The sequence below is a fragment of the Aythya marila genome (genome assembly GCF_965140915.1).
Source record: "Aythya marila genome assembly, chromosome: Z".
Lineage (NCBI taxonomy): Eukaryota > Metazoa > Chordata > Aves > Anseriformes > Anatidae > Aythya > Aythya marila.
Genome location: NC_139080.1, coordinates 1,290,721 through 1,310,399, shown reverse-complemented (window position 1 = coordinate 1,310,399; position 19,679 = coordinate 1,290,721). Strand labels below are relative to the sequence as shown.

General features: G+C 47.1%; 1 protein-coding gene across 4 annotated transcripts; it reads left to right on the top strand.

The window, feature by feature from the left end:
• Nucleotides 1-2,264: 2,264 nt before the first annotated feature.
• Nucleotides 2,265-16,930, top strand: LOC309890470 (ras-related protein Rab-27B). 4 transcript variants are annotated; one of them, XM_082784328.1, is made up of 6 exons: nucleotides 2,265-2,318; nucleotides 8,692-8,863; nucleotides 11,500-11,585; nucleotides 12,726-12,829; nucleotides 13,965-14,088; nucleotides 15,494-16,930. In XM_082784328.1, the coding sequence occupies exons 2-6, from the start codon at nucleotides 8,711-8,713 to the stop codon at nucleotides 15,681-15,683; spliced, it is 657 nt and encodes a 218-aa protein (XP_082640454.1). In that variant the 5' UTR covers nucleotides 2,265-2,318; nucleotides 8,692-8,710; the 3' UTR covers nucleotides 15,684-16,930. The 4 variants fall into 4 exon arrangements, with proteins under 4 accessions (XP_082640454.1, XP_082640455.1, XP_082640456.1 ...); XM_082784329.1 differs by lacking the exon at nucleotides 2,265-2,318 and adding an exon at nucleotides 2,867-2,985; XM_082784330.1 differs by lacking the exon at nucleotides 2,265-2,318 and adding an exon at nucleotides 3,617-3,757.
• Nucleotides 16,931-19,679: the final 2,749 nt, after the last annotated feature.

Genomic DNA, 19,679 nt, shown 5'->3' with positions numbered 1-19,679 from the left:
GCCTCCGTCCTTACAGCCCCATGCGAGGGGGCTGAGCGAGAATAAAGCAGGCTGAGGGCATTTGCATGAGAAGCTCGTAGCAGCTTAATTAGGTCGAGTGTACACGAATGTAGCTTGCAAAAGGAAAAATGCTGCTGCTACTCTGTGAAAAACCACAAGTGAGCCGCAAGAACTGGTTTCAGACAGCCTACTTCAAGGCATGCACCGGTTTTGTTAGTTAAAATGATTTTATTACATTATTTTTTTTTCCCAAAGCAGTGCAGGCCTTGAAGAAAAAATTTGGATGAGTAATAACTTCGTGGGATAATTAAAGAAAAAATCAGGGGGGGGAGAGAGAGAGTTGGCTGCAGCCTTTTCCTTATTCCTGGAGCACACGGAGGCTATGCAGGGCTGCTGCTCGTTCCCTCCGTGGGCACAGGGAGAACAGGTGAGCTAACATATTTGCTTTCTTTGTGGTGTAATACAGCAGCGAAGGCAAACACGCTTGTCACGGCGAGCCTACAGACCACATCCTGCTGCTGTTTCCAAAGGAGACCCAGCCCTCTTTCAGAAGAGGCTGGTTCGGGAAATGCCACCGCTTCGGTATGAATTTTGTCGGGTTTATTCGACGAGCTCAAAGCTGCCGTTTCACATGACATTTCTCTATCTAGGAAGAGCAGAATCGAGGCACGTTTCCTGTCCTTGCGAGCCGTGCTGAGTTTTAATTGTTAGAAGAACGAGCAGGAAGCTGAGGTTACCGAGTAAGACGCCTTTAATTTCAGGAACCCAAGAGAAACGCAACCAAAAATCCTTTGGCTTGCCATTTAGCAGCCTGGGAGAGTTGAATAGAAAACCTATTTAGAAATGGCAAGTGTTTCGGTGAAATGCTTCTGTCCGAAACCTTTTGTCACAGCAAAATGTTTCCAGTGACATAAAGCGAGCTGCCGCTGATCGCAGGCCAGGCGTGGGGGCGATGCGAGGCCTCGAGAAAGTGCTGGCCAGCGCTTTCTGTCCGTGCCATCGGTAAGATGGGTTATTTGTTAGCTATCGAGCCCAAAGAACAAAGCTGCTCAGAAAACCTCTTTTTTTTTTTCTTGGTACTGACAATGCTATTTTTGAGATATTGCCAGTAACGAATCCCAGCAAATGGCAGCGGCCATTTAAAGAGATTTGCGAGCGGCTGCGAGTGCTGGAAACTGCTCCGGGGTGCAGGGCACTGCAGCTGGAACATCCTCCTGGCATCAGGAAAGGTTACAGGCAGCCACCCAGGTTCTGCAGCAACCTCTGAAAAGATAAAAACTCAGAGTAGAAAGATAACTGCAGAGCATCCCTATGTATCCGAGCAGGAGGAGAACCTCAAATTCCAGTTTCCAAGAAGTTTTTGGTCTGGATTACAGCGTCTGCCCTTCCGAAGAGCAGCACCATCGCTTCTGAAGGACCTTGAACCCTGCAGAAATCCCCTACCTCCCTGGAACAACACCAATCTCAGCCCTGGCAGGGTTTTAAAGGGGGATTTTCCTCCTGGGGGAGCTCCTGCGTGGCTCTGCCCATGGGGGCAGCACCCGGGCTGTGAATTATTGGGATGGGCACCAGGAGCATTGCTGATGGCAGCAGTGCGAAGCTGATGAGCCCGGCTGGGAGACCTGTTTGCCTCTCCCACCTGTTGTGTTTCTGGTTTTAAGGCAGATATTTGAGAGCTAAAATATGCTCGTAGTGGGCACCAGTGTCTTAGGGGCAGGTGGGTGTCCAGCCCCAAGGAAACCCCTTGGGGCCTTGCCATGCGCCAGTAGCCACAAGCCTGCAGCAGGGCTGATGATAACCCTGCTGTTTGGCTGTCAGCTCGCTGAAATTATTTATTTCTATCCTTGCTGTGTGAAAATGCTTCGGAAGGAGCCGCACTCGAGTTCCCAAGCACCGTTTCATCTCAGGAGCGTGGGGCGATGGGGTTAGCACCCGATGGGCTCCCGCAGCTCGGGGCTGGAAGCACAGCCTGAGCAGCAGGTTTTGGGGAACAGGGGCAAGGACTAAAGCCCGAGGGGGTGAGGTGAAGCCCTTTAATTTTCTCAATCAGGGCTCAGAGGGGGGATGAGCAGCGAGGCACCGAGTGGTGCCCGGCGCTCTGCGCCGGAGCGCGCAACCGGGGCGCACGGGGGCGAGGAGAAAACCCCCTCCCGAGCCCCCGGGCGAGTGGGGCCGGCCGGGGCTGAGCCCTAAAGCTCGGGGGAGGCCCCGGCAGCGCCTCCCCGGCTCCAGCCCCGCAGAGGGAGGCGCTCGGCGCCCGGCCCCTCCGCCGCCGCCAGCAGGAAGCAGCGCAGGCGGCGAGCCGCTCCCTGCAGCAGGTCGGTGCCGGAGGGGGGGAGCGGGTCGGGGGGCGGCTGGGCAGCACCGGGACCCCCCCTCGGGTCCTCTTTTTGGGTCCCCGACATCGCGGTTGGGGAGCTGAGATGGAGCCCGGGCGGCCGCCGGCACGGCCTTGCGCTGCGCCATGGGGATGGGGATGGAGATGGGGATGGGGAGGTGGTCCCAGACCCGGTCCCCGACCCGGTCCCGATCCCTGGTGGGGGGCTGAGGGCTCCCGCAGCCCCACAAGGTCCGTGAGATGCCCCCCCGCCAGCCCCTGAGGTTTGTCCCTGCCAGCATCTGGGGGTTTCTCCTTTCGCTTCATGCTTTTTGGGGTGCCCGCAGCGGCTTTGTCGCGCCCTCGTGCCCCACGTTGCCCCGAAATAGCTCCTGCGTGGCTGCCGGCGCCCGCACCTCCGCCGCCGTGCTGCGGGGATGAGTGCATAAAAATAGGAGGTGAAGCATAGAAAAAGATATGTGCAGACACGCACGGAATAGCCTTGGTGGTTGGAAACCTGCCTGGCTCGTGGGTACCGGGGTCCCGGCACACCCCACAGGGGTAACCCATGGGTTTAGGAGCCCGGCTTCTGCAGGGTTCACCCGGAGCGGCTGTGGGAACAGCAGGGAAATAGCTCGTCTCCAAACTCTGGCTAAACAGCCCTTAAAGTAAGCCTAAAATACGGGCTGGGGGTGGAGGAGAGTGCTGGAGGTGAAAGGGATTGCACGCTTGCAGGCATAGGGGGGGAAAAGGCCAAGAGCTGGAGTCGTGCGAATCCCCTCTGGTGAAAGCAAGCGTGCCTCTGCGTCCCAGCCCTTAATCCGGCATGAGAGGAATGCTTTTCCCCTGCTGAGAAACCCTCCTCAACAAACCTGGTGGGTCTCGGTGGTCTGTGAGGTTCTCAGGACGGGGTGTGACGGACGAGGGAAGGCGCAGGAAGGCGGCGTTGGAAAGCTGAGCCCAAAGCTGGTGCCGGGGAGGTTTGGACAGCTGCGGAGGAAAACGACGGCTCTCACGGCACGGGGCTGGTTGGTGCCTTGAGAGGAACAGCACCGCGGGGCAGGAGGGCTCCCTTAAAGCGTGCCTAGGAATTGCCACGGCTCGCACAGCACAGCCCGGTCAGTACCGAAGTGCCTGCTGCTGCACTTCAGAAAGTGGCCTAATAACACCTGGAAAAATATATTTCCCTTCGGAAGGTGCCCCAAAACGCAGTTGGGTGCTGCTTACCGAGATACCCGCGAGTCCAGCCGGCCAAAAGTCCAGATTTGCACTCGAGCAAGCCATGCAGCTTCTTTTTCTGCAGGCTGCTGGATGCTGTTTCTCCTCCCTGTGCACGCCTCGCAGCCTCCAACCTCGGAGCCGATTTTCCTGCGAGCGAAGGTATCCTGGAAGATCCCAGAAAGTCCACGTTTCACACGCTGTGTGTTGAAACCCGGCACGGTGAGGCAATGGCTGTTGTGGAGCAGAGCAGGGCAGGACTGGATTTGAGTCGGGAGGTGCTGGGGCAAGGCAGGGCCGAGCGATCTGCCCTTCCCTGCCACCTCGGTGGAGTTATCTTGGTGTGACAGTGGAAATCCAAGTGCAACCTGTGATATTCCTCCTCTGTTCTCAGCAGTGCAGCCCCATAAAATGACCGGGCAGCGTGGAAACAGCTTCGGTGATCTAAAACCCAGCGGGCTTATCAGGCACTGAGGAACTCTCTGCAGTGGCTGATTGAGCCTGGACGATGTAATCTTCAAATATCGTAGCGGAAAAGATGCTTGGGGATCTCTGTTTCCTTTTAACTCTTTAAAACCTGCGAATTCCTATAGCTGAGGGTGGTAAAACTCCCTGCTAACCTCGCTCGTGGCAGCGTTTTGGGTCGGGGCAGCACCACAGCCTTGAATTCCCAAACCTTTGGTGTAATAATCAGATTGCTTCAGCGCTACCCGTAAGATTATGGCTTGTTTAAATGAGCTCTCAGAGCATCAGGAGCTTTCCGAGCCCGTCCTCAGCAACAGGGAATGAAACCCATTAATTTCCAGTTATACAAAAAATCCCTGCTCCTGTGCCGGGCAAGGCTGGCTGAATATCTCAGTCGTGTTTTATAACCTCCAGGGATGGGGATCCATCTCTAGAGGATGAAAAATTAGAAGCTTTTTATTAAAAAATATATCTATATTAAAATTAGGAGGATGAAAAGCAAAGCTTTTTGTTTTCCTCCATTTCAGAAGTTTCTGTAAAGAGGATGGGTTTGATTTGGGGATCGGTTATGGGGTTAAAGATGCAATCAACAGGTTTGGAGTCTTCACCAGCTTATCAGGGCTCCTGAATTTAAGCAGAGATCTGGCAAAAAACAGCCTGAGAGTCATGCATGTGGTTGCAAGGGCTGGCTTTTGTCAAAGGAGCTTTGCAAAAGATTGGTGCTGAGGTCTGGATCCGAAACAAGAAGTTGATAAGGTCAGGGACAGATGAGGCATGGATGATGATATCGTGTTCCTGCAGTTAAAAGGGAAGCCTAACCCTCTTCATGCCTCTCCGATGACCCTATTAACTCTGAAATTTTCATAGAATTTATTTTTTTTTTCCTGACAGATATTTAACGTAATGATGCTACTACTTGCTGATAACACCCTTTTAAATTTCATTTAAATCCTCTGTCTGCATCCCGCCTCGTGCTGCAGACTTCCCTGGAGGGGCTTTCTGCTAGGGAAGAGGTGTCTGATGAGTTGGATGCTCAGGACTTGATCAGCGAGGGGACGTCCCTTGGGATATGCTGTCCCACCCCAAGACGAACAGGCTGTAGGTATTTGAGGTGGGATTAGGATTTAGCTTTTCATAAAGCTTCGAGAGGCCTCAGGGCTTGAGAACAAGACAAAAAGAAGCCAGAAAACCAAGGGGGGTGGATTCTCTCTTCAAGGTATGGTTCAAACCCCTCTCACTTGGGATGAAACTGGTCTGGCTGGCACAATATGTGCACTGCGATTTAACATCCCGCACCCCCTAGAGCTAACGCTATTTACCCAACATTTTATTTGTTGGACTTTTAACTAATAACGTGTCAAGGGAAAAAAAAAAAATCTCGCTTTCTGGAACCGACTTCTCCCTCGTTGTAGGCGTAGCTTTTCCTGAATGATATTCCCATGAACATAAAGAGGTCCTCTTTTAAACAACCCTCTCCATTAAGTAGAAAAGGCGTTATCAGGAGGGTCAGCACGCAGTCTGTTTCAACAAAAATCCTTTCAGAATTCAAGAATCTGTCATTTGAAATTTAAAAGTTTGAAGGTATTTCCTAAAATAACCTCCTCCAGTTCCGAGAGGGTAAAAATATGACTTGAACGGGCTGTGTTTGTAGGTTAGGTTCGTGCGGGTTTTAGCCCGCTGGATTTGTTTTTTTGCTCTACATCTAAATACTTTGAGATCAGGAAGCTTCCGAGTTTGTTTTTCTGCAGTTTGTGCCCTGCCAAAATTAATGTTTTTTTCAAAACCAGCTTAGATTTCAGTTCAGACTTGTAGTTTTTCAGGAGTGAATGGAAGAAGAGAGGATGCGGCGTGCAGTCAGCCCGGAGCAGCCGTGCCGTCTCTGGCGTGTTAGGAAACTTCGAGAAAAGAACGGGGAAAATCCACAGAGGAAAGGGTGAGGCTGTCAGGAAGCAAAACAGGATACGATTCGCAGCTTCGGCTGATACCAGGCTGAAATATGCTGATACTGGCAGATGTGCTTGGAGCTCCTTTTGTCCCCGCGGTAGGAGATGCCGGAGGGTCATGGTGCTGTGCTCGAGATGCTCCTCCAAGGGTGCAGTGAGAGCCAAAATGTGCTTCTTCCAAATTCCCCATCGGGTGCAGAGCTGCAGTGTGGTGTCCGAGGAGTAGATTTGCCTCTCCCGTAGGCTTACAACTAAAATGTCTTCAGGTTGGGCTGATTTATTTGAAGCCTTGGCTCTCTATTGAGAAAACGCTCGCTGGAGCATCTGCTGACAAGTGCCAGCTTTTCAATGATCTCTTGCCCTGTAGTTAGAGAGCATTAAATAGGGCTGGGAGAAAATGATCAATCAAGAGAGAGGAGGCTGCTTCTGGTCGAGATGGGAATCTCGTCTGCCAAGAAAGCAGGGAAGCGTTGTTAAAATCAGGCGCTGTCTTGAGGCGCAGCCCGGGAGAAGAGCAGCAAAACGACACATTTATCATCCTCTGGCTGTCGGCCACGTGGCCAGGAAGGCTGGGGAGGGACGGCTGGGAGCCCTGCTGGGGTTCTGGGTGATAAAACGCCACCAGGGCGAGAGCTTGGAGGTGGAAGGAGAGGTTGGTGGTGGTGGTTTGGGCTGTTTTGGGTTTATTTGGATGCCTTTGTGGAAAACCCTGAATTAAGTTGTGTTGTTTTAACTACATGAGATTTGTACGTCACAGCCCATGGGTGTTCCTTTTTGGGAGCGCAATTTATCGAGCCATTTAAAATTAGAGATGTATTAGAGATGTAATTAGAAAGTATATTGCACTTTTCTTAAAAAGGCCTTGTTCGTTTTTTAGGGGAAAATTTGGAAGTGTTTTCTTGGATTTTTGCAAAAAGAAAAACCCTTGAAGAAAGGGCTTTTTTTGCTATGAACCTCAGATATTATAGTTTGATTTTTTATGCTTTAGTTGTAGATACTATTTAAGTTGACATTTGACATGGAACAAATTGAAACATTCAGACTTTTTAAACCCTGTTAAACCACACAGTTAAAAGCAAGTGTAGATGTTTACTTAATAATTATTAGAAATCAGAAATTCCTTTTTTTCTGTTTCTTTGAATGAATTACCCAAAGAAAAGTTCCCGTGCTGGCCAGAAATAGGTTGATTTTGATCATCCTTAACCATCTGGGCAGAAAGCAGGCTTGCCCTGGTGGAAAACCTGAGATATCGGGGAAAAGATGAGAGGTATTGGATTAATTTTGGTGACGGTGCTGCGTTGGTGCTCTGACCTCTGAGGAGCACAGGACAGAGGCAGAGCCAGGCAGAGCAAAGCAGGCAGGTGAGAGCTTTTTCCTCGGATTTCTTTAAACCCTTGTCATCTTGCAGATGGATTTCTCCCGAGCTTGTCCTGCCTCTCTGGGTGGCTCTGTGTCTGTCAGAGGTAGAAGGCTCGCACAATGAGACGGCTTGGTGCGCCGCCAGCTCTTTTCTCCTGAAAGCTGTTGAAATCCAGGGGAGTCAAAACGGGCTGAGATCTCTATTTCAGTCGAAACAGGTCGGTGCTTGCTAATTTAAGTGCTCGACAACGTAGGTTTTATCCGGGTGGAAATTAAGGGCTTGCGCTGAAAGGAGGAGGAGGTTTTATGAATGGAGCGTGACCCAGGGTCTCCCGCGCTGGCAGCGCAGTAATTAATCTCGGCATAACGAGCTGAATGGAACGGATTTGTTCATCTGGGCTCAGGATTAACAAAACGTTGGAAAAAGCGAGAGGCTTAAATCACCTTGAGAGCAAGCGAAAAGGATGCAAACCAGCTTGTGTTTGGGATAATTCCAGCTTTCTCCTCATCGGGGTGTTTCAAGCAGGTGAATAAATATTTTACAGGCCTATTTCTTACGTACGTCGTCCCCTTTTCTTCCTCTGCAGAGCAAAAATTGGCGAAGCCAATGCAATAATGGGATTTTCCCTCCCATATATACCATGCTTGACTCAGCAGGTTGGGGAAACTCAGTGTGTGCGGTGTGGGGCCATGAAAATCTCCCGGGAATCCTTTCGGTGGCATCCATTTAGCTCTGGGAGCTCTGCCTGGGCTGGGAGGCAGCCTGGCAAAGAGAAGGGAGATTTTTTCCCCTTCCTGGGAAATTTGCCTTGTGATTTCCCGATGCGTTTTGTTGTGCAAGTACCCAATAAGGCAGGCTCTGCTGGTCTCGTTGGCGAAACCGGGAGCTGTTTGTGGTTTCCTCGGGACATGGCCTAACCCGAAACGCTTCCCCCCCCGGCCCGCAGGAAATAAATCAACCTGCAGGCAAAAAAGCAACTCGGCTGTGGCGGAGCTGAGCCCACGCTGTGGGTTTTCCATCTGTTTGGCTTTCTTCTCCACTCCAATTAGTACCGGCAGCATTTGATTAGGGGGCGGGTTTTGCCGAGCGAGGCAGATGTGCGTGCCTCTGGTCGCGCCGGTGAAAAAACCGTGTGTGTGAGAGCCCTGCCTTTATCCCCCGTGACCCCGGGATGATTGCTTACTCTGCTTTTTAATTAGTTCTGTCTAAAAAACCCACGTTTCTATCGAGATAAAAATGCGCAGCCCTTATAACTTCATGCAATGCTGTTATTAGCCCGAGCCCTCCAAGTCTCGTCACCCAAAGCAAGTCTCTGCAAGTCGTCTTCCATCAAGGAGGGGGTCATTCTGGTTTTTTAAACATTTTTTTGTCTTCTTCTTCTTCCTTAGGTTCCTAAAAATTAGCACTATGACTGATGGAGACTACGATTATCTGATCAAACTCCTGGCCCTTGGAGACTCTGGGGTTGGCAAAACCACCTTCCTCTACAGATACACCGACAACAAATTCAATCCCAAATTCATCACGACAGTAGGGATAGATTTTCGGGAAAAACGAGTGGTAAGTGGTCTCGGCTGAACGATAGCAGCTTCCTTTTTATCTGTACTCGTTGCTGCTGAGAACAAATTTGACGTAGATGTGCGCTGCTGCTCTTGCTGTGGGACATAACATGTTGATAACGCTTTTCCTGCTCCAGCTCTTGGCTTAAACAAATCATAATTAGGAACTGGATAAAGGAGAAAAACGCCATTATCTTTATCCCGATGTGGGACTGGCAAGTGGTTTATTTCCAAGCGCAGGTTTCCATAGTGCTGCTGAATGAGGTGTGCTTGCTGATGCCTAGAAATAACTCCAGCCCCAAAACATAAAAATTTAAACAGAAAAGGTGGAAACTTTCAGAAATGCAGAAGTTTCAACTCGCTTCCAGTAACCTAGCGAACGAGCTTGCTGCTTCCCTGCTCCCCCGTCAGCAGCAAGGCTGAAAAATGAGTGCAAGGACTCTGTTATCAGCAGTCCTTGTAGGATTGATGGAGCTCCTAACGCAGGGCGTGCAGCCTGCTCCGCAATGCACTCATTTCTTCATCCTAAATAGAAGATGAGAGGCTCTTTTCAGGAATAAGAGAGCATGCTTGCTCCGTTTTAATTTCACATGACTAATCTATCTGCTCGTACATCCTGATACCAGAGACAAGCTAAATATAGGGGACAAAGGCAACTTTCTAATAGGAATCGTTCCAGCTTGCTTGAAGAGCAAAACGATGATAAATACAAGATATTAGGCCCTGGAGGATGATTTTAGTTAGTTATTTGATAAAACAGATGTAAACACTTGCCCAGTATGGAGATATGGAGATCTCCATATGGAGATCTCTTTAAATCTGCATTTTTTTAAATTTAAATACTTGAAGGATTTTGCATGAAAAGTCCTTGGAAGTCTTGACAATGCAGAGATGCTAAAGGGGCAGACCCGGGCAGCTTTTCCTTTTTAATAACTTTTTTTAATAACTTTTTTTAATGGCTGAGAGCATTTGTGGCTGTGGTGTTGAGTTCGGTGGTGCCATCGTGAAAGCTACGTGCCAGCCCCACTGAAGAGATGGCCCCGTATGGGTTTTAGGGCTAAATCATACATTTCTTGGTCCCCTGCCCTGTATGGGTTTTAGGGGTAAATCACACATTTTTCAGTCCCTTGCTTGAGCCATAGGAGCCCACGGGTTTATGGTGTGGTCAGGACACGCTAGGTGTATTCAGGTCCGTGGGGAACCAGGCAATTAGTAGGCAACTCTTGTAAATCAGCAGCACTAGAGAATTAATCATTAGGCCTGAGGTAGAATAAAATGGATTACATCTTAAATTAGCCCTAATCAGCGCTCCAGCAGTTCAGACCGGTTAAACACGACGCACGGGTTAGAGGGGAACCTGGATCCTCCACCGCACCGCTGGGTTCCCCCGGTGGAGAGAGAGGAAAATATGAAAAGCAGTTTTATTGCAAGGAGACGTCTGAACACGCAGCTCGCTGGCGTGCTCGTTCCCTGCCTCGTCGAGACGCTCGTTAGCGTGTTTTGAAGACGGGTGCTGGCTTCCTTCCAGGGGGCTGAACTTTTCTGCTAAGGGTTGCAGGCAGATTTCTTCTGTAATTTTCCACTGCTGTACGTTTTGGGGGTGAGATCGCTGATAAGGATGGACGAAACTACGCCTTACGTGCAATTACAAGCTTTAAAAAATCTGGAAGGTCCGTCTGAATAAGATGGCCTTTTAAGAAGGAGCTCCGAAAGGTTCAATGTGTGTTCTTCTGTTGCGTGGAAGTCATATTAAAAAAAAACGAGCCCGTGAAATTCCCTGTTTCTAGCGCTGGGTATTGCAGGAACATGCTTCAGTGAGCCTATTTAATTCACAAAGCGTGGTGTGTGGTTGATCTGCTGGTTCTTCTCGGCTTTTCAGAGCTGTTGAAACCCACAAAGGAAAGAAAAAGGTGTTCAGGTTAGAAGCTACGCATTGAAATCGCAACAGATGAAATAAATCCACAGGATCACCGAATAATCTGGGTCGTAATGGGCCTCCCGAGGTCATTTAGTCCAACCCCCAATTAATATTAACTGGGCTGAGCAGGAAGGCTGAATGCTGTGTTTGACAGCCCAGGGAGGGCAGGTGAAGAAGTATTCCTCGAATAAGGTCAGTGGAGCATCTGGATAAAGACACGTCCAAAAAGTCCATATCCTCCTGCTGTAAATTCATTTACAGGCAACATTTCCCTGCTTTTAAAGTTGCTAAGAGTCTGCTGAGCAAGTTCAGAGAGCAAAAATGGTTCCTATTTGTGTTTTTTTTTTTTTTTTTTCCTTCTGTCTTTTACTGTAACAGTTCGTGTACACATTGCTTTTGTTCAATAAGGAATTGAACAGAAAAAAGGTCACGGTGCTTTGAGTGCCACAAGGTTACGGTTGCAGTTGGTCAGGAAGTCGTTAATGTCTAACAGGAGTTAACAAATCAAAAAAAAAATTAGTAATAGTGGCTAACGCTGTCAGCCAGCTGCAAATCTTGCAAGGACAGCAACGAAACAGCGCAGAAAGCTTGCTCAGCACAGTGCTGAATCAAGTTTTATTGAATTGGTATCTAATTTGAAGTACTGAACATGACCAAATAATCTTCCAAAGGAGGGTTTTGTGTGATTCTTGCATTTACTGATTGCACTCTCTCATTAGGTGTACAATAGCAGAGGACCAAATGGATCTCCAGGAAAAGCCTTCAAGGTGCATCTCCAGCTTTGGGACACTGCTGGACAGGAAAGGTGAGAGTCCAGTCTGAGTTTTTCCACGTTTGTGGGTAAACCGTTAGTCCCTTCACGTGAAGAATCTCAGAAATCCTCCTAATTTGGGACAAGAACAGTATTTTCCAGGAATGAAGCTTTTTCTGACACTTTATTTAGGGTGGAGAGTCCTAGCTCAAGTCTTACCCATGCTGACTAGTATGGAAGAAACCTCTGCTTTCATGGTTTTGTGTGCGAGGTTTTGCATGGTTTTGCTGCTATCATCTGTTGACAAGGGAAGAAGCAGAGAAATCCGAGTGTAGTGATGAGGCAGATTTCAGGTTTCTAAATAAGCGGTGCCAGCACTGTGTGGGAGGGGTTACTGCCATGTGAAAAGCAGAAAACAGCCGAAATTTTGGTTGTATCTCTCCTGCTTACCCCCAAACACCATTTATATAGTAAAAGTTAAACATTTCGAGGCTAATTTTTTGCTGAAAAGGAAGACTACGAACGCGTCAGGGCATCTGATCTGTTTTTTTGTTTTAATTTACATGGGTGCGTGCCACGAAATACCAGTTTCTGTTCCTGACATGTAGGTTTTGCAGGATTACGTAGTGCTGTTTTGGGATGGGATCGATCCCCCGCCACGTACAAACTCTGACACGTGTGATATCGTTTGGATTGCCTTCACCTTTTTGATTTGAGCAGAGTTGTGACCTTTGGGTGACAAACAGCTGTAGTTTCGTGGTTGGTACTTTCATCCAGCTTTGCAGGCCAGCTCTTCTCCCTCTCCGTCTCTGTCCTGGGTTAAATCAGACAGAATTGGAGCTGATACATCAGTCACTGACAGTGTTTATTTCTCACGAATAAGCTTCCCCTGGCCCGTTACTAACACACTGATTAATATGTGTTGACTGACGTGATGTATCATAGCTAAAATGAAAATCACATTATTTTTTTTTTCCACTTCCAAGGGGAATGTACATCCTCTAAATCATGCAGACTCTTCTGACTGGGATTTTTTTTAAGAGCTTTTCACAAGTGATTTGGAAAACCTTTCATTTACTTCACCTCTTTCTCCTTACCCAGTTCAGTTTTGCCAGAAATGTGCTTACCTCGAATTGTAGAGCTCACTTTGTAACAGAGCTGTGCTCTCTTTTATTTTTTTTCTTCCTCCTTCAGATTTCGAAGCCTCACCACAGCGTTTTTCAGAGATGCTATGGGCTTTTTACTGATGTTTGATCTCACCAGTCAACAGAGCTTCTTAAATGTCAGAAATTGGATGAGTAAGTAGAAACATACACTTTGCGTTTACTGGGTGACTTGAAGCTTCCCTGCGCATTTTTTATGCTTCCAGGCTTTATGTGCTTGTGAACTGGAAAAATTTCAGAGGTTTTTATGTCTAAAGCAGCCATATGTGAGGTGCTCACAACCCGTGTGCTCTAAAGCACCTCTGCTCCAGATCATGGTTTGAGATGCTCATGAGCTGAGTTGTAGTGGTGCATGCAAGGATAACAACTGAAGGTCTGCCAGAGGTTGGAGGACGTGGATTGTGGTCCTGTGGAGCGTGGCACCCTGTTGTGACTTAGTTTGGGGCCACACTGACTTGCCTCGAGCAGGATATGCCCCTTGATTTGGGGTGAAAGCTTCATCAGATGTGAAAGATGCATGCTCTTCTTTATTTTTTATTTTTTGCATGGTAGACTTCTGAACACATACTTGATAATCTCGTTTGGATTTGGCACAATCCAAACAAATCTGTCGCCTCTTGAAAATTTATGGTGTTTGACACTTCTTTGGCCAATCTCCTTATTTGAGATGATACAAAGGAGCTCGGAAAACGCTGTTTAGTTTAATGGTGTGATTTGTATTAGCAAAACAGAACGGGATTTCTTCCTGGCTTTGAGGTTTTGATTCAAATTGGTCTTTGAAGCTCTTGTTTGAAAGCAGATAGTACTTGAGAATTGAACAGCTGAATGTATTCTGGCCCTTAACAGGGTCAGAAAAAAAACTACCTACAGCTGTAGGTAGTTTTTGTTAGGACAACCACCTGACTAACGGGGAAAGAAAGGTTAAATCCTTAAAGTTTGTTGTTAATTGAGGGTATTCAGAGTCCTGGAAGGATGGAGGCTGCTGCTTTTCCAGCTGGTAGCTTTCCAGTCAGGGAGCTGAAGTGGGGATAACACAAAAATCCAGACAGTTTTGTGAAAACAGCTCCAGATTTTATATACTTAGCTGAATTTCTTCAGAGATTCATTCCTCCCACTAAAAGGTTGGTGTCATCGCAATCTTCCACTGCTTACTGAGTTGAGTCCCGACTTTCTTCTGTGTCGCAGGCCTTTTGAATTGTTTTGTCAGCTGCCTGAGTCTCTAAAGCACTTCCAGCATTCCCTTAATTCTCCTGTTTATTTTTCCTTCTAGGTCAGCTGCAAGCCAATGCGTATTGTGAGAACCCAGATATTGTGTTAATTGGTAATAAAGCGGATTTATCCGACCAGCGGGAGGTAAATGAAAGGCAAGCGAAAGATCTGGCGGACAAATACGGGTAAGTGCATTGTGGCAGAAGCCAAATTTAGTGGTCCAATTGTTGGAAGCACAGCTAATGGCTGGCTGGAGACACTTGCAAGGAAGAGATGCTCTGAGGTGTGCAGACAGAGCAGTATCACACGCCTGTAGTGAAGCTCGTCGTGCTTTCAGATCAAACTGTTTGAATAGGAAATAGCAAGAAACACCCAAAAAATAAAACATCTAGATCACGGTGATGTGATACAGGTGTTGTCTTTACAGGAAAAAAATAGGTGGTACTTTAAAGTAGTGGACATCGAAGTGTCTGTTGCCTACGTGGGCTTTTCAATTTGTGTTTTGGCAGAGGTTTTGTGTAGGAAGCAGCCCTCGGAGAGAGAAGGGAGGTGCTGGAGATGGGTGGGTGCTCACCTATGGAAAAGGAGCGCAGGTTTGGGGTGTTTTCAGAACAGGGAAACGCCTGCATTTGCAGTAGATCGATCACAACCCGAGGTGTGAGTCAGATTTGCAGGAAGCGTGGCGTGTAGGAGGCACGGCTTCGCTCAGACACGTGGCTGGGTGCTGGCTGAGCTGGTGCTGGGGCCTGGCTGTGTTTTAGCTCTGTGCCAGAGCCAGCACTCAGTGGGTTTAATGCTCAGGTTGGAAGGGATAAGGACCAGGACAGAAGTGGCAGTAATGGGACATCTCTGTGGGACTGTGCCAGTTCAGCATCCAGAGAGCATATGAGAAAGGTGTAGAAACTGTACTCACCTCGGTATTAAAATAAGCAGGCCTCAGTTTTAAATCTGTTAAAGTAACTTGCCTATAGAAATTGTTCTCAAAAGAAGCAAAAATTAACTACATTTTTGATGTTTTCTTCAATGCCTGGAGGAAAAAAAAGACAACTCCAACTTGAATATGGGAAAGATCTCTCCCTGTTCTCAATTGAGAAACAGTTTTGCCTTATCCATCCACTGTGGGTCAGGAATTTCTTAACAACTGAAAGATGTACAGTCACTTTTTCTAAATGTTTTGATAAGTAAGCCTGGTAGAGGAACCACACAGCCTGCAGTGATACGGTCTCTGAGGCTTTCTGTGATGCACACCAAGGTTTCTCCTTAAAGCTGATGTTCTGGTGACCTGAAGGACTTTCAGCCGAGGTTTGCGTTGACGTTCTTACTATTTGAAGTCAAAATATCAGGACAGATTTATTTCTTTTTTAATTAGTTTGTCTGTTTTGTGTGCATATCAACACACCACCATGTGCTAGGAACAGGAGTTTGGGTTCTGGTGAGCTGGGAAATAGAGTCCCAACAACCCAAAAACCTCTCACAGGGTTTTCATTAACTTTAAACCCACCACCGATAGCTGTGCCAAGGGTTTTACAAAGAGTTCAGTCTCCCTTGCCTTAAAAGCCCCTCCAGTAAACCCTTTTCTTTTCGCCGTAGCATCCCCTACTTCGAAACAAGTGCTGCTACCGGCCAGAACGTGGAGAAGGCCGTGGACACGCTGCTGGACTTGATAATGAAACGGATGGAGCAGTGCGTGGACAAGACGCAGGTCTCCGACACGGCCAACGGGGGAAGCTCGGGGAAGCTGGATTCAGCAAAACCGGAGGAGAAGAAGTGTGCCTGCTAAAGCTCGCCCCGAAACTGTGAGGACCGGTGCCGATAGCGCACCCCAACGTGGCTGACCCACCACCAAATCCAATCCCGCTCCGTCGAGCCGTGCACAGCAGCTCCATCGTGTTAGTGGGATCGTGCTTTTATTTTTTTTTTCCCTCCCGAGGACTGGTTGAAAAACCTCCGACCCCTGTTGCGGTGAGGCTCTTGTGCTGAAATCGTTATTCCCGAGTACGGTGTCATCGTCCTGAGTGATTCTCCCACCTGCTCTTCCCCGCTCCCGTTCCCTCAGCCCCTCGTCTTTCTTTGTCGGGATGCTGAACGGAGGAAAGTAGCTCTATCCAAAATATATATATTTAAAAAAAAAAGGGGAGGGGTAAGAATATATTGTCTACATCAGCTGGATATTGAAATTTAAGTGGAGGTGGGTGCTTTTCTAGGTCTGTGCCATTTTTCCACGGATTTTTTTTTTCTTTATGGTTCTTAATCTGCAGCAGGGAGCGCGTGTTTTGTAAAACAGAGATGAAAGGTTGTGTGTGGCCTCTGAAGAAAAACTTTGTTGCTTGCACAGAGTGAAGCTGCTTGGGGGTGGTGTCTGTGTGTGTGTGTTTTGGGCTTTTGGGCAGGAAGAAGGGCATTTAATTTAAAAAAAAAAAAATAATTATAATTATCAGGGAATTGTGCAGCATTGCTGATGTTGCCAATAATCCAAGCAGGGATTGGAGCATGGCAGGAAAAAATAATGCATGGAGAGGGATTCTGGCACGGCAGGGACAGTTTGTAAAGATGAGAATGTAACGCATGGGAACAGATTAATTATATTTTAGGAAGCATCTTTTGAATCTGGCAGTGGGCAGAGGTTATTCTGCTGGCAGTGCTGCAGCAGTGGGGTGGATGGCAAAGATTTCTACGGGTGAAAACCACTTTGAGTGAAATATCACGCTGCTTATCACGAGCAAAGATAAATACAGGACAAAGTAAAGAAAAATACTATATTTGTAAGCAAAGAGATTGTTTTCTAAATCAGGTTACAGCATAGAGTTTATCCCATCCTTTTTTTTTTATAGGATAACGGTTTGGGTTTTATGCAGCTGGCAGTTAAAGGTCTATTTGTGGTTATTGTGCTTTCAGCTACTTAAAAATCATTCAGGGATCCACTCAAGGGATCCACATAGGAATAAAAGGGAAATGACTCCAGCAAAAGTTTTGTTCCTTGCTAATACAGGAAGTTAATTATTATGTGTTTGTTTTTGTTTTTTTTTTTTTTTTTAAAAAAAGGAAGCCAATGAAACTATTATTCCAAAAGGATTTTGTTATCAAAACTGTACAGGAAAAGGGAGAGAAATGGCAGTTTCTCCTCCTGGTAGGTGCTGCAGGTAGGTTTTATAGGGAAGCTCTCAGGTATTAAAGCGAGGAAAGAGGAACATAATAAATGTTCCTAAATGCCTGCCAACAGCTTTGTTGCTTATTAGGTTAATCCTCCTTGCAAAAAAATAGGACAGGGTTTTAAGTAAGTCTGTTACCTGTTACCTCTCCATTTCCATTTGACTCTTGCTCCTTTTTTTTCCCCTGCTGAGCAGCTGCAGCCCTGCAGGGATGCCTCAGAGCCACTCCTTGGGGCGGGAGCAGCTCAAACTGAAAGTGAGAGCAGCGTTCAAAGTTCCCAGGTTGTACGTAATGTCCTGGAGACAATGGGAACCGCAGCACGGAAAGGCCACATCTGAGTCATCCCTGTGGTGGAAGCCTATTGTGGAGGGATTAAAGCCCAGCAGGTTGGCACAGCACTTTATTTACTGCTTCTGCCTCTTCTGATTGCACTCTGGACTCCTGAATGTATCCCCCCCAGGTGCCAAATCCTATTATTTTCACCCTTTTTGCCCTCCCTTTGGGTGAAGCGTTTTGCTTTTACCGTGTGGTGCCCTAGAAGTGGTTCTGGGACAGTGGCCTTGGAAATGAATTAGCTTTCACTTAATCCTTCTGCTTGGATATGGCCTTACCCCACCCCAGCAGATCTTGAATTTGAATCCTGCTGTTGCAGAATTTCCTTGTAGGTGTTTGAATTTGGGAGTATTCACTTTTGAGCACGTTTGCAAGCCTGCCAGGCATCCCACGTGAGGCTTGGAGAGGGAGAGGAGGTCCAGCGTGGGAAACCAGCAGAGGGGGCTTAAATAACTCTCATCCTCTCTATTGCCTTTGCTTTCAGTGGCTTTCTTGGGATGTTTGCAAGAGGAAAGGTAGCTAAAATACAGTGTTGGGTGCTTGAAAGATGCTCTTTTTAAAAGCAGAAGGGACGGATGGGGAATTTGCTGCTGCTCCTGGAGCTGCAAGTGGCTTCAGGAGGCTGTGATGTAGGGAAGGATGGAGCTGAGAGCAGCAGCTGGCTTGGTAACTTTATAAAAAAAAAAACAATTGCCTTAAACTGTTTTCTGAAGGCTAAGCATTCCTTTTTCTGACTGTGTAAAGGGTTGTCACACATCCATTTACATTTTAGAGGATTGGATCCTGTAGGAAACTTTATTAAAAGTTGTACCTGATGTGACTTTTGATACCTGCTCCCTAGCAACTCCTTGGGCTTATTTCAAGGTAAGAGGTTTTTATCTCTTAGATCTATTTCAAGGCCTGGATGGAACTAGGGTGTGGTTTTTTTTCAGCCTAAACGTAAAACAAAATGAAAAAAAAAATTGAGCTGTTATTTTAAAATCTGTATTCCCGTCACTATAACCCTAGAAAAGTAGGAGGTGTAAAAAAATAACCTCAAGTGACTGCTATTTTTACGTGTGCGAATGCTGTGGGCGTTTCAGACCACGCTCTGATATTGCACAAAGAAAAGGAAAGGGGAAAAAAAATCAACTTCTTGTAACTGATGTGAAAATGTTAAAATGAGTAGGTTTTGTTTTTTTTTTACCTGACTGCTGTGAGACCTGGCTTGAGACTAGTTTAAAGAGAGCCAAATTTTCACAGCTTTTCTGTCTTGCGTAATTCTTTTACTTTAAACACAAAACACTCCAACACCTCTCCCCCTGAAAGAAAACCAGAAGTGCACCCCCTATATAGGATGAATTGTCCTGTTTTTGTGTTTTTTCCCCCCCAGAGGCTGCTATCTGGCTTAGAATTATGCTCTTAGATGCTGGGCAGAGCTGTTTCTAATTTCTTATTTCTGTCTAAACCGGTTAAAGACAACAGAGGAGGTGATTCTTGGCTTTGTGCTTTTCCAGTTACCTAGTGAAAACATAACTTTAGAGAATAAACCCTAAACTCGTCCATCCTCATTGTGCAATAGGGCTTTAATGGACAAACTGTGTATTACAAAAAAAAAAAAAAGCCTCTTGTGTCTTACCAACCTACTTCTGGACGTTGAATTGTTCTTTGGCTTCGGCGAGGCACCTTTCCTCGTCCAGATACGAACACTACGGAGCCTGTAGCAGTTCCTCCCCGGGTGTTTTCTTCTGTTGTGCTCTGGTAAGCATGTTTTACGTTCGTCTCCAGCAGATCCCTGTGACGCCTAGTGACATGAGTGCGGTTGACACTATAGCTCGAACACAAACGGTGTTTTTTTAGCATTAGATGCCCCTCGCTGGGACCACGGCGCTTGCTTAACAAATTTCTTGTCACTTTTTTTTTTGTACCAAAGCACCTGGGGCTTCAAGCCGTGCTGGCGGATGAGCCCCCGGTGCGTGGGTCTGTGTAACACAGCTGAGGAATGTATGCCCGTGATCCGGTTTCTGCACTGTTATTTTCACAATAAAAGTACATTTTTAAGCGGCTGGCTCACCTCTTTGGGGGGAAAGCGGTTATTTTTTTTTTAATCCTGACCTGCAGTTGAGCTCAGTTTCTCCTGAAAGGATAAACCCACCTTCTGAAGCGAGCTAAGAAAAGGAACAGACAAGTTTGGTACGTTCAAGTCTTATTTAAGGATCAACACGGTTGTTTTTCCCAAAATACTGCCGTCTGTGACAACAGGTGAGAAAACAAACTTTATACAAGGCTTTGGCTTTCCTTTCCCTTCAGAGGT

Coding starts and splice junctions, on each gene's coding strand:
- LOC309890470 (XM_082784328.1), top strand. CDS start 8,711: ATGACTGATGGAGACTACGATTATCTGATCAAACTCCTGGCCCTTGGA. Junction 8,864..11,499: donor ATTTTCGGGAAAAACGAGTG/GTAAGTGGTCTC, acceptor CTCTCTCATTAG/GTGTACAATAGCAGAGGACC. Junction 12,830..13,964: donor AAATGTCAGAAATTGGATGA/GTAAGTAGAAAC, acceptor TTTTCCTTCTAG/GTCAGCTGCAAGCCAATGCG.